This window comes from Petaurus breviceps, unplaced genomic scaffold (genome assembly GCF_028583685.1).
Source record: "Petaurus breviceps papuanus isolate PSGF00001 unplaced genomic scaffold, PetGlider_PUasm1.0 126, whole genome shotgun sequence".
Taxonomy (NCBI): Eukaryota; Metazoa; Chordata; class Mammalia; order Diprotodontia; family Petauridae; genus Petaurus; species Petaurus breviceps.
In genome coordinates, this window is record NW_027185655.1 from 33,085,671 (window position 1) to 33,100,265 (window position 14,595).

General features: G+C 38.5%; 1 protein-coding gene across 4 annotated transcripts in view; it reads left to right on the plus strand.

Moving 5' to 3' along the window:
• The window catches only part of NPNT (nephronectin), a 118,821-nt gene extending 112,659 nt beyond the window's left edge, over positions 1-6,162 (plus strand). For all 4 annotated transcript variants that reach the window (XM_069094766.1, XM_069094767.1, XM_069094768.1 and 1 more), the window contains one exon: positions 2,407-6,162. In XM_069094766.1, the coding sequence (XP_068950867.1) occupies positions 2,407-2,502 (96 nt within the window). In that variant the 3' untranslated portion in view covers positions 2,503-6,162. The remainder of the gene's footprint in view (positions 1-2,406) is intronic.
• The last annotated feature ends 8,433 nt before the right edge of the window (positions 6,163-14,595 follow it).

The following is a 14,595-nucleotide window of genomic DNA, read 5'->3' on the forward strand; positions in this document are numbered from 1 at the left end:
TGGAGTGAGTGACAAGCATGTGAATTATTCTTCATTAAAAGGCTAGAGTGGAGGAAGTCTTGGTCTCTTCACCAATTAAAGCTCAGTAAAGGCTCAGTTTTCTTCTCCTTCAATTAACTTCACTAATTGTCGCTACTCACTCTATTATTCACTGTGGATTTACCCTGGGAAAAGAGACAGAACCAAAGATCTGTCATGGTCTTGTTAGAAAAGACTTTGAAAAATGGTGGTGGGAGGGGAGAAGAGGGTGGAGACTGATATAGTCATATGTATGTATGTGTGTGTTTATTTATTTTGACCAGCAAAGACACTGCTTTCCTCTCCCATTTCCTCATATTCCAACTTTTGAAAATCACAAACCATCAATAGATATTCCTTGAAAGGTTGAAACACTGAAATAATTTGAAAGATTGAAATACTTTTTATAAAATCTGAAATCACAGAGAACATCATAAAGCATCCTTCAAACAACATTAGGAGTTTTCAGCTTAATATAAAACACAGACAACGGAGTAAATTGAAGAAAAGCCTGGGCAGTGACATGGATGACCTTGCTTAAGTAACAGTTGTTTTTCAAACTTCGTGAGGCCTAACTGGAATACTTAATTTCTCTTTTATGCCTTAACTCCAAAAAGAATAACAAAACAAAAGATTTGGGCAAAGGTGATATAACATTAGTCTTTTTAATAAACTGCGATTAACATTGTTGCTAATAAGCCAAGTCAGAACAACCAGTCAATCAATCAACTTTTATTAAACACCTACTATGGTTCAGGCACTGTGCTGAGTGCTAGGAACTTTTTTTTTAAGTCTAAAACAGCTCTCACCCTCAAGGAGCTACAGTCTAATGAGGTTTTAATCATAATTCTTTTAAATCATAAAACACTTTATACTACTTTGCTTCTGAATAATTTTCTGGAAAACAATGATGAAATGTGCTGATGTAGGTCAGGTTGGTGGCTCTACGATTCTATGTGTCTTTCTTTGCTTTGTTTGTATTTTGCTTTCAGAATCTAATGTTTCTTCTATTTTTACTCTTTGTTATTCTATTTTTACTGGCACTACCAGTACTGTTGTCTTCCAGTTAAAATAAGAGTATGCTTGAATGTTTTTGCAAATTATACAATGAGAGCATCTTGTTAGGGTTAGATTACGATGTTTGCACCCACAAGCCTCTTTGGCAATGTGGATGGTAGTGCCTAATTATGATCATGAATAAAGAAAAGGCAGTCCATATAGAGTCAATAGAAATGAAGGCCTTAAAGTCAGAGGATCTGGGTTTGAGTCCTACCTCTGACATATACTGGCTATGACGCCAGGCAAGTTGTTTGACCCTTCAGAGACACAGCCCCCACCTCTCACCCCCTAGCAGATCTCTTGAGACTGTAAATTATAACTGGGTTATCAGGTTATTGAGAAAAGAAAGTTAGGCTGCATGACATTCAGTGCTTAATATGTACTGAGTGAGTACTATTATTCCAAGCCCTGGGAGAGACACACAGATTTAGACAGAGCATAATCCCTTCTCTTTATAACCTAGTTAAGAATGAGACAAATATTGGGGCAGCTAGGTGGTGCAGTAAATAGAGCACCGGCCCTGGAGTCTTCAAATCTGGCCTCAGATATTTAACACTTACTAGCCATGTGACCTTGGGCAAGTCACTTATCCCCAATTGCCCTGCTCACCCCCCTCTGAAAAGCAAAATAAAAAAAATTTAATAAATTCCTGTTGAATGTTAACTGACTGACTGTCAGTGAGAGGATCATGTGAAGCCACCTAGAGATTTAATTGCCTGTGGAACCACATGTAAGAAGTACTTAGTAAAGGCTCAGTGACTGACCTGAGTGGAGTATGAAGTAAAATACTGTGAGGTTGGCAGTGGAGGCATTTTGACATATGGTTCACCAGAGAAGACACATCTGGAAACATATACACAGAGACAGAGACATGGGAAGTTCTGCAACAGGGACACACTCTGTTATTTAATTTTTCACTCTATACTTTATCACACTTATTTAACTTCTGGACTCTTTCCCAATATTTTTTACCTTGGTTAACATTCCTGAGTGGGAGTGGCTGAGATGAAGACCTTAGAGTTCAGGACTTAAATATGGATTTTGGTAGAATATATATATTATAATATATAATATAAATATATAATTATATATAATATAATTATATATAATATAAATAATAATATATATTGTAAGACAATCTCATTAACATCTTATGGACATTTCCAGTTCTTGATGGCAACAATTCTCTAGCTATTCATGTTGGGTAAAAACAGGCCAGAAGCAATTTAATATATAATTTTTTGTTACAGTTCCAGCCAAAATAGTCATTAAGTCAGTGGAATCAGAAGTAATCTGAAGTCTTGACTGGTGTGTGGTTCTTTTTCTTAGGTCATCTTCAAAGGTGAAAAAAGGCCTGGCCACACCGGGGAGATTGGATTGGATGATGTGAGCTTGAAAAGAGGCCAGTGCTCTGACGAACCCTAGCTCCACCATCATTGGCGATGAGCGTCTGCTTGGCTCCCTCTCCTTCCTCCTGTCTCCCTTTCCATCAGGCTGAGAAGAGCTGGGTCAGGAGCAAGTGGTGACCCCACTTCTTGTTGTCCCACTTTGTGCAATTCCCAATGAAGAGTAAAACTCTCCTTTCCATCAAGAACCCCAATGATCGCCATCAGGCAAAATCCCCACCCCCTTCATCCATTGTCTCTTCTGGTGCTTCAGTGTACATGGGACAAATCACATCCTTCCTCACGGATCTGAGATGCCTCTGGAAATAAAGGAAGAGGAGTGCATTCTGGTGGGAAGTTTTCTAAAGAAACAAACAAAAAGATCCCATTCAAAAGGGCATCCCGTTAACTGTCCGTTGTTGTACCAAATGTAATAACCATTTCGCACGTGATAACAGTGTACCTGAGAAAATGGTTTGTCCTAATTTCAGTTAGCTCTAGCCTGGACCCAAATTCTGGCTATCTACTTACTGCCATTTTTTTTAAAGAAAGAAGGATGTGTACTATGTCAGATTACATTTATTCTTATGCTGTATCCATTTTTTCAAAAAAGACCATTATATAGAGTAGCATTGCATCCCTTTAATATCGGTAGAGTTGTGTTTTCTGTAAATGTGCTATTGATATTATATATTTATGTGTTCCTAATATTTACAGACTCTAGCTGTAAGGTAAAAAAGCAGCTTGTGATCTTTTGAGCTTAAAAAGATGCATCATGTGAAATCTCATCCTTTTCTGTGACCCTGTGTTGTAGGCCAGATATAAATTGTAAATATCATCTCACTTTGACAGGATAAGGCATCGGTGTGAGCTAAATACATATTTTTATATCATAATTGTCTTAACTCTGATGAATATGGACCAGAGGTGCATATTGGTAGCCCATAGGCAGCAGCTTACAAAGTCCTATCACCATTTTAGACTAAAAGAATTCTAGTTTATATTTACTTCCACCCTATTTCAACTTAAGAATAAAAATAAAAGTCTCTCAAAAGCAACAATACTTCCTTAATAAATAATAATTTTTTGCCACAGCTTTCTGTGACTTGCAGGCCATATTGCTGCTGGCAACATTCCCCAATGTAGCCTGAAGGAGATTAAAATGTAATTGGAAAATGTTTCCCAAAATAAATAAATATGCAATAGAAGATAATGTTAATATGTGGTTTTCTAGGTCATTTTACATCCCACTGGAATCCTTATATAAACAGGTATAGTGACCAGTTTCTATTTGAGTTTGGCATTGCTTAGCTAGACAATTTTGATTAGAATCAGGTCCTTCCTTCCCTCAAAGGATGGCAAACCATTGCTTCATAGTACACAATACCCACCCTCTTATAAACAGGTAAATCTCTATTAATCAGTTCATAGGATCATAGGTGATCTGGGCTTCCTCTAGTCGAACTCCCCTTTTTACATATGAAGAAACAAAGGCCCAGAGGGACTCACAGAGTCATAAATCACAGTTGACAAGGACCTCAAAGGCCATCTCCACCCACCCCATTTTATTGATGAGAAAACTGAGGCACAGGGAGGTTCAATGAATTGTCCATGATTCTACAAGTCTGCCACAAAGTAAATGGCAGAGGCAAGATTTGAACTCAGGTCCTTGGATTCTAGAACCAAGGCTTTTACCGCTATGACACACTGGCCTCCTGAATGTGTTGACATTCTTCACTTCTTGGAACCATAGTTTCAAAGTCAAACATGGTGACTAACAGCTTTTTGCCATAGGCCTGTGTTTCTCTCTTGGGACATCTCTAAAATTTATCAGGAAGGTAGGAAAGGAGTTTGTTGGACCAGTATTTAAAGCATTAATCATATTTTATTTTTTTAATGTTGCCTTGTAATTTATATACCAGAGTATGTGATTAGAATATGAAGAAAGTCGGAGGGTATAGGAGATGTGGATTGGCATTTTAATGTGTACATTACAGCTCATAGGTAGCCACTTATAAGTTCTATCACCATTTTAGACCAATTGGTCTATCACCAATTTATATTTACTCCCAAATTATTTCAATTTAAGTATAAAAATAAATGCCTCCTAAAGGCAATAATACTTCCTTGATTTTTATTATTTATTTGCACTGAAATAATGAATATAGTTTCTGTAGTTTTGCCAGGAATCACAAACACTGTTAGAGGGTTGGGAGAGAAAGGTCTATGGTGAGATATTTAAAGAACTGTCATTAGTTAGCATAGAGAAGAAAAGATTTGGGGCACAAATCAATGCTGATTTTCAAGTCTACGAAGCTTGATTACAGGGAGAACGATGACCTTCTGTTGTTTATATACAATAAAGATAATAAGAGGAAACAAGTTTAGATTGTAGCATGAAGGGGAATTTCCCAACTGGAAGAATTGTTAGAACTGTTTATTGAAGGAAAGGGGACTGGGAGACTTTCTTTCTACAGAAGTCTCTCAAAACATGATGGCTCCTTTTGTCTAGTTGGGATGTCTAACCCTACATCAAAATAAATTAAAAAAACAAACCTAAATAAACTCCCCAAACACCTTCCAACATGAAGATGGTTTTGTAGAGGTCAGTGTGATTTTGACGAGGAAGTTGTGTCATAGTTTCTTTGCTCTTGTCCCAATTTGATATTTCCATATATTCCGTTGATCCATGTAGATATTCTCTTCCCCAGGGCAGATGGCAGCCCATCTTATCCTCAGGTCCTACTAACTATAGGTCAAATAACAGTTGATTATAAGGAAATCACAAATATTAAATCTGGAAAGGACCTTAGAGGCTATCAAGTCTAACCCCTCGTTTTGCCAATGAGGAAACTGAGGCCAAGAGAGTTTAAGGCTCTTGCCCTTGGTCGCACATGTAGTTAAGTGACATCGTTAAGTCAGGATTTGAACGCGGGTCCTTTGTTTCCAAAGCCAGTACTCTTTCCTCTATACCAGGCTCGCCAAATGCCAAGATTCCAGCAGATGCATTTTATTTCATGGCATCCCTAATGCTCTTAGATACCTTTCCTTACACAGAATCAACACTATATAGGCTTATTATGTGTTTGATGGTCCAGTATAAGGGAGTTTCACTTTTTCTTAAAAAAAAAAATAGTCTGGCCAGGTTTAGACTGAGTATGGAGCAGAGAGAATGTCAGCGAAATTCTGTTCAACACAGAAGTGGCAGGAAACTCTCAGGAGAAGGAGGTCAGGTTCTTGGGCAAACCAAGACCACCACGCACTTCTGTGTCAGGGCCTTTGTCCCCTGGATGGTCCAGTCTGGTTTCTCACTTTTGCAGACAGCAACATTTCTGTGAATGGTAGAAACCACTGAATGTCTCATTTACTGGGAAAGAAGGGGAGGTGTGAGGTGAGAAAATGAACTTACTGAGGTCCATATAAACTAAGGAATAGGAAATGTTACCTTGGACTTCTACATAGAAGACATTGGAGACCATTTGCCTCTCTTCTGGCCACATAACTGCACAGGGAAAAGTAGAAGGAGAAAACTGAAAAATCCACTTGGAGGTGCCAATAAGATATTGCACTAGACGAATGGAAGAAGTTATCAAAAGTACTGTATAACATCTTACTGGTTTATTATTTAATGTTTTCTAAAATGAAAAAGTTAATGGTTTTCCATAATGGCTAAAAATAAAAATGTTTCTTCGTAAATGCTAATTGGTGTTCGATCATTTTGTGAGGTGGCTTGTTTGGGGTTCATTGTTATTTTCATAAGAACATACAAGAGAGCTCTGTAGAAGGCAGAATGCCACTGTAAGGCTGGGGTTGGGGGTAGAGACATGATTTACATATGGGTTATATGAGAAAGCGATGGAACTTTTGATGTAACAGACAGTAACTTAGCAAATTGTTCTAATCCAGGGCTTCACCGTGTCCTGATTGATTTATCTCACATTAGAATTTAGCATCTGGGGCTCCATCAGGATTTCTTGGATGATAATATCAGTAATTTTGTGAGGGGAAGGAGGGGGTATAATTCTACCATCCCAAATATGACTTAGTAGGTGGTGGTGTTAGTTTTTTATCCTTTATTCTCAAAGAGGACCCAATAGATAAGTCCTAAGAAGTAGCTTTAGGCATATAGAGGCGAATAACTAACACCGATGTCATGTTTTAAGGTTTGCAAAGTGCTTTTTATATATTACCTCATTTGACCCCCACAGCAGTCCTGTGAGGTGGATGCTATGGTATAATGCCCATTTTACAAATAAGAAAAATGAGGCTAAAAGAGCTTAAAATACCTTGCTTGGATAACATAGCTGGTTGTTGTCCTTTGTTCTTTAAGAGGACCAAAATAGCATCCCCAGGCAAGGGTCAAGATTCAGTGGGTCCAACTGTGGCTGATCAGGCCAATACGAGCTCGAGATGCTCTGCCACAGGTAGGGCACAAATAGTCCACATGAATCTTTGGAGTGGGTTCTCTAAATTTGTACATCTCGTGTTTCTTTGAGCTAATTGCTCATAGAGCACTCCCCCTTCTCTGATGAGGGCATGCCATGATGGGTGGTCCTGTGCCAGTGTCTCCCGTGTCACACAAGCAATTCCAAGGTTCTTCAGAGACCTTGAGAGTGTTCTTGTATCACTTCTTCTGTACATCAGGTGAGTGCTTTCCCTGTGTGAGTTCTCCATAAAATGGACTTTTAGGCAAACCTATATTGAACAATGTGGCCAGCTCATAGCTAGTAAGTGGCAGAGGAGGGATTTGGAACCAGATCTTCCTAACTCCAGGTCCAACGTGCTAGCCATTATTATATTATTATATATACTAGCCATATATATTATAACATTGCTTTTATGGATGATAATATTAATACTTGTGACCATAACAGAGAACTAGTCTTAAGTTGGGGAGACCTTATTTCTGGTCTTATTTTGGGTAAATACTGGCTATATAACCCTAGGGAGATTATTTAATCTCTTAGTGCCCCTAAGCAACCTCTAAAATTTTCAATTACAGACAAGTTGCTGACTGTATTGGCGAAGGAAATTTTCCACACTGAGTCCCCTACATTCATGAAATTCTCGTTCCAGACCAAAAACAAACAAATCAAAAACAGACAAACTACAGCACGTTCTTCGTTTACTGTTAATTCTTTATAATTTCAATGGTGAGACAATAAGCAATATTTATTGAGTCATTTGGGTTACAAAAAGAAAAGCAAAACAGTGCTTGCCCTCAAGGGGCTTACAATCTAGAGATGGGAAACAAAATGCATGCACAGACAAAAAGCATACAAAATGCATACAAGTCATTGGCGGCGGGGGGGGGGGGAGGAGGTGGAGAGAACAGTAGCAGCTTAGAAAGATCAGGAAAGGATTTATATAGAAGGGGCTACAAACTGGACCTTGGAGAAAAATTGGGGTTCTCAGACAGAGCTAAGGAGGGAGAGCCTTCCAGGCATAGGGGATGGCCAATGCAAAGGCAGAGTCAGGAGACAGACCATAAGAAGACCATTTTGACTGAACCAAAGTGTGCACGAGTGGAATAATGTGTTATAGAACTAGCAGAAAGTTTAGTCAGGTTGTAAAGGATTTAAATAGAGGAATTTATATTTGATCCTACATATGAGGGGGGGACTACTGGAATTTATTAAATTTGGGAATGACATTATAAGACCTGGACTTTAGGAAAATCTTTTTGGCAGCTTTGTGGAGGATGAATTGGAGCTGGGAGAGGGTAGAAACAGGGAGACCAGTTATGACTCTGTCAATGGAGAGAAAGGGGGGCATATTTAAGAGATGTAGATTTAGAAACAATAAGATATGGCAAAGAACTGGACAGGTGGGATGAGTAAGGAGAGGAAGATGACACCCAAATGGAGAATCCGTGTGATTAAAAAGATGATGAGGTTCTTGACAATTATCAGGAATTTTAGAAGAGGGATGGGTTGGGGAGAAAGATAATGAGCTATGTTTTGGACAGGCTGAGTTTGAGATGCCTATAGATGTCCAATAGGAAATTGGTGATGCAGGATTGGAGATCAGGAGAGAGAATTAGGGATATGTGTGCATGTATACATACATATATGTACACATATACATATATACACATACTATATACATATATGTTACTGACAGTGAGAGGAACATTAAATTCATGGGAGCTGACAATGAGAGAGAGAGAGAGAGAGAGAGAGAGAGAGAGACAGGGGGGTGCTCATGAAAACTCAGAGAAAAGAGAATAGTCAAATGTTGCAAAGAGGTGAAGATAGTTGAAGATTGAGAAAAGGCAACAGCTTGACAAATAAGAGATCATTGGTAAATTTGGAGAGAGAAGTTTCAGTTGAATGATAAAGTTGGAATCCAAATTGTGAAGAGTTGGTTAAAAGATTCTTTCAAAAATAACATTTTATGGTGGGAAAATGGCCAAATGATTAATTAAGGTAAAAGGAGACAAGATGGAAGCATCTATAGAAACATACTAAAGAGGGGAGATTAAAGTTATTTTCTCTGCATTATCATTAACAATGTAAGATTCCATCATCTCTGATCTTGCAATTTCCCATCTGAAGTAATTCACTGAGGGATTTGCATTAAATAACATCTTTGAAAAATATATGTGATATATTTAGATTTGTTATCCCGGGGTAAGAATATATCCTAACAAAAGGCACAATTCAGTGTCTTCATAATAAAATAGAGATTACACCACTTAAGATACCTGAATGCAAGTGCAGATAGCCTCCATTGTCTGTCTTAGCAAAAGGCAAAGAGATAGTCATACATTATGAATGGCTGTCTAAGGGGGCTTTCAGGTCTCTAGCACACAAAAATATAAGTAGCATTAGGACCAATCTTGTCCTGTAGGCACTGCGATGATATATACTCTGTGTAACCTTCTTATAGAGGAAAAGGTGATTTTCAGCTTGATTTTTCCCATGTTTTCCACATGGTTCTAATAAAAGTTCAATATACACAGATAATATAGTTTCACAGTACCAGACTTATTCCTATGGGACTAGGCAGATTACTCACTAAGTAGGACCTGGTTCATTGTCTCATGACATGAATTTCTCAAACTTATTTGGCCTACTGCCCCCTTTAAAAAAAATACTCAGTGCCCCCTTAGAAATCTGCTTTCTTTAACCTTTTAAGAGTTTTTTTTAATTTGCATCATTTAAAAAATGTTTTTTTTTAAATGATGCATCAATTTATTGTAAATTTGTGGGTTTTTCCCTGCATTGAAATTTTGATGATGCGATATTGCAACATGTAACCATACAGTATCATACAGTAAACAAGTCATTACACACACATATTCCTACTAGTGCATGCTGGACTTCTTGACAAGGTACAACATGCTTGCTTGCCAGAACTTTCTTGTTAAGATCTGTCAGCAGACTTGGCCATTGATAGGTTATAACTTACATTTTGTATGTTTATTTGGAAAATGACATAATCACTACAACTTAAATTCTGTTACACCATACATGAAACATAGGAATGGTTTTTCAAGTTTCCCTTCCCTCCCCTCCCCTTCCCCTTCCCTTCCCTCCCCTTTCCTTCCCTTCGGTTCTTTCCCAATGCGTTCACTGCCCCCTTCTTTTTATTCTACATCGCCTAATTGCACTGGAGGCTACTACCACCCCACCCTGGATTGTTCCAGCACCCCCAAGGGGCAGTATTGGGAACCTATGTCACAAGCAAAATCCGGGGGATTATATCGAAGGGGAGATTTTTCCAGGATAGAAAGCTACAGCTCTGAGAGATGGGAGTAGGTATGCCCTAAGTACGACAATGAATGAATTCCTTCTCACCTACTACCCCTATTCTCTTCACCATGAAAAAAACTTGAGACTTCATTTTTCTCATTAGGAAGACCAAGGCCAGAAAGATAGCCTGGGGAAGAGCAAAGAACAAATTATTTTTTTTGGATCTATGGATAAGTAAAGAGCTCATCACCAAATAAGGAATAGAGAGGATCACAAATGATAAAAGGAATGATTTTGGTTACATAGAATACATTTTTTTTTTAGCACAAATAAATCCAATGCATCTAAAATTGGAAAACAAATAGTTAACTGAAATATTTTTTTCCGGCAAGTTTCTTTAATAAAAGTCTCATTTCCAAGATATATGAAGTGAAACCTGGGGAAGATCTGTGCAACCAGATGCAGAGTGAAGTGAGAAAAATGTGAACAATTTCTAGGACAACAACATTGTAAAATAACAACTTTGAAAGAATTAAGAACTCTGAATCAATTACGTGTTCAACCATGATTCCAAAGGACCCTAGGATAAAGAATGCTTCCCACCCCCTCATAGAGAGGTGATGCAGGGTGCTGAATAAACCATATTTATACATGACTAATGTAGGAATTTAATTTTTCTTGATCATGCATAGTTTAAAAGGATTTGTTTTATTTTTTCTTTTTAAATGGTGGAGGGTGTTATAGGTAGGAAAGAAAATTTTTGTTTATTGAAAAAATAAAATTTAATTTTAGGAAAAAATAGGAAATGAAAGAAATACTTTCAGGGGAAAAAAACTTAGTAACACTTGTGTGAATTGATGCAGAATGAAGTCAATAGAACTGGGGAAACAATTTATATTGTAACAACATTATAAAAATAAACCCTTTTGAAAGACCAAAGAACTCTGATCAGTGCTGTGATCATCCATGTTTCTAAAGGACTGATGAAGAAAAATCCTACTCACTGGCTGACAGGGAAGTGAAGGATTAATATAAAGAATGAGATATATTCTCTGATATGGCCAATATGGGAATGATGGGGGACGGGATCCCAATAGGTTCAGCAGGAACCCTGATCTCATCCAAGACCAGGAAACCTGCAAGGGCGTCTGGAAAGAATTCAGCTCAGCCTTGCTTGGAGTTAGAGTTGAGAAAGTTTATTATTACGCCATTACAGCGGGCAAGAGTCCTTTAGGGGACCTGCGATGGAATATGTTTTGCTTGACCATGAATATTTACTACAAAGGTTTTCTTTTTCATTTATTTTTCAGTTGGAGAAGGAAGTAAAAGGAAAAAAAATCTCCTTGATAATATATTTTTTTTTTTTGCTTTTTGGAGGGCAATTGGGATTAAGTGACTTGCCCAAGGTCACATGGCTAGTTTTTGTGTTAAGTGGTTGAGGCTGGATTTGAACTCAGGTCCTCCTGACTCCAGGGCTGGTGCTCTACTTACTGCACCACCTAGCCACCCCCTAAAATTGTTTTTATCTGAGCTGTACAGGGATGTTTTAAAAGATTTAAGAAATTCTGGCTGGGAACTATAAGAAAAAGAAACCTACACATGAAAAGAACAGCTTTGAAACACATGGTCTGATGTAGCCAAATGTAGTCCTTGGCTAAAAAAGTTAGGAAATCCCAGGACCAGATTTCAGAGTATTGAGGGGCCGGAGAATTAGAGAAGAGATTTATGATTTTATTCTTAGATGAAATTTACTATGATGTCAGTAGCATCCATATGCTACCTCTCAGGAAATGTCTTGGCCTCCTTGGCAGATGACCTCGAGCCATGTTGGCAAATCAGAAACAAAATAATTTCCATCCAACAAGGTTAAGCACGCTGACAAAAATTCTACAGAACAGAGCTGTGGCTAAAAGCATGAAGATTGACATGCTCAGTAATAAGCCAGAAGTCCCCTCTTTTTATAGTAAAGGAATGTGTGTCCATAGGCTATAAATTACAGAGTGCTTCTGGTCTTTTAAGGATATTGTTAGTCCAAAGTATACTTTTCTGACTACAGGGAGCAGCCTGCCATCCGTGATTTGGGTATTATGTTTCTGGCCTGGGTCTTTATGGTTTGGAAGGTATGCATGAGTTGTGAGCATGGCTTTAAAGCCAGGATGAGGAAAGAGAACTCAAGCCAAGAAGTCACTCTCCACTTGTCCACATGTAAGGAAGGCAGGTCTGGCTGCAAAGGCAACTTCTGAATGAACAGCTGGTTGTCTAAAGGCTGGCTGAACATATGAGAGACTGAAATGCAGCTAAATACAACCAAATGCTTTCTACCTCCAGAAAAGGAAACCGGATCCTCTGGATTTAGAAGAATGGGGCAAGGCTCAGGGAACAGATGAAATCCGTAATCCCTCAAAAGTTTCTGTGTGCCAAGAGGGTAGATGTTACCTTTCTGCTCCATCTTCATGGCAGTATACAGAGATTTCAGGAAGATATCTTTGGGAATAAAATGAGATGCCTCTGTTTTAATGGGGCAAGGATGCCTTGAAGGAGCTTATATTCATTTGGCAGCATCTATCTTTCTATCATTTATGATTCCCAAGGTGCCTAGATCATTCTTCAATAATCCTGAATGGAATGGCTACTTTCTAGACTTCTAATATACCCAGCATCTTATCTGTTGAGCTCAGCAATTAACATAGAAACCAATCTCCTCTAATGTATGGTTAAATTAAATCATAAGTGATTATTCTGCCTTGACTAGAGCCTGTTTCAAAATAGAGAGGTAATCTTACAACCTTTATAATTTCCCATCGTTCGGATGATTGCTTTTTTAAAATTAAAGTTGAGAACAACATAAGATATTCTATAAGGCTCATCAGTTTGGCAGATGGGGAAAACAGGTTTATGAACCCACAAAACAGAATTAATAATCTGGCTAGGACTGGTCTGAAATGGCTTGATTTGGAGTTTATATTGTTGGTGTGAAATCAACCTCAACCAAATTAATTGCATTTGAGTCTAAACTGGAACAAAATAGTAATAATTACTGGTTTGACTTCCTGACTATAATCAGCATGTGTGGGGAAAGGTTAAATGCATCACTTAAAAATCTCTATGTAGTGAATCTCATGAAACCCCACCTACCTTCATTCCTTCCTTCTGAGGTTTAAAATGTCCCAAGAATTCGGGTGAATAATAACTGTTCTGAAGCTATCTTTCAAGAGAACCAAGTTATGATACATATACAAGCATATAGTTTTATATCTCACCTGACTAACAAACATAGTGTAATTTTATGCTAATTTTAAGCAAATTTTATTTAAGCAAACTTGCAAGATTCCTCAAGAGTATAGACGCTGTAGCAACAAAATTCCTTATACCCACTCTTTGTATCCTCTTTATGAATCCTCAAAATAATTAAATTATTTTAACTTTGTTCATTTGTATGATGAAATACTTTCAACAGTAGATGGGAAGCACACCTGTAGTGTGGGGTAATGGCCCATTGACCCTGGAGTCAGGACACCTGGGCTTCTGGTGATACTCTTCCACTAAAATTTCTGTGTCCTTGGACAAGTCACCTGACTGCTAAAAGCTCTGTTTCATCATCAGGAAACCAAGGCAATTACACCAGATGACTACTTTTTTTTCTTCCTCTTTTGACATTCTTTGATTTCCTTATGTCCCAGTCCAAAGGAAGTAGCCTGGTTGAATGGAATGGACCTGGATTTAGGTCTCTCTTCTGACAAGCCTGTGTGACCTTGGGAAAGGCATGTAAACCAAGTCAACTAGTATTTAGTAAGAGCTTATTATGGACCAGGCTAAATACATGGGACACAAAGAAAGACAAAAGACAGTCACTGTTCTCAAGGAGTTTCTAGCCTAAGGAAGGAGACCACAAGCAAACAACTATTTACAAATAAGATGTGTACAGGATATATTGGAAACAATCTCAGAGGAAAGGCACAAGAGTTAAAAGTGATCATGAAAGGATTCTTTCAGAAGGTGAGATTTTAGCTGGGAGCAGAGATGAGGAAGGAGAGCATTCTAGACATTGGGACAGTCAGTGAAAACACTGGGAGTCAGGAGATGGAGGGTCTTGCAGGGAGACCATTGTCACTGCATCACAGGGCACATGGGAGTACAAGGGAATAAGGCTAAGAAGATTGGAAAAGGGGCAGCCAGGTAGCACAGCAAGTAAGAGCACCAGCTCCAGTGTCGGGATGACCTGGGGATCAAATCTAGGCTCAGACACTTAGTACCCACCCAGAAACACCTGGCTGTGTTACTTAATCCCGATTGCTTAGGGGCGGCCAGGTGGTTCAGTGAGTAAGAGCACCGGCTCCAGTGTCGGGATGACCTGGATCAAATCCGGGCTCAGATACACATCACCACACCCAGAAATAACTGGCCGTGTAACCTTGAGCAAGTTACTTAACCCCGAT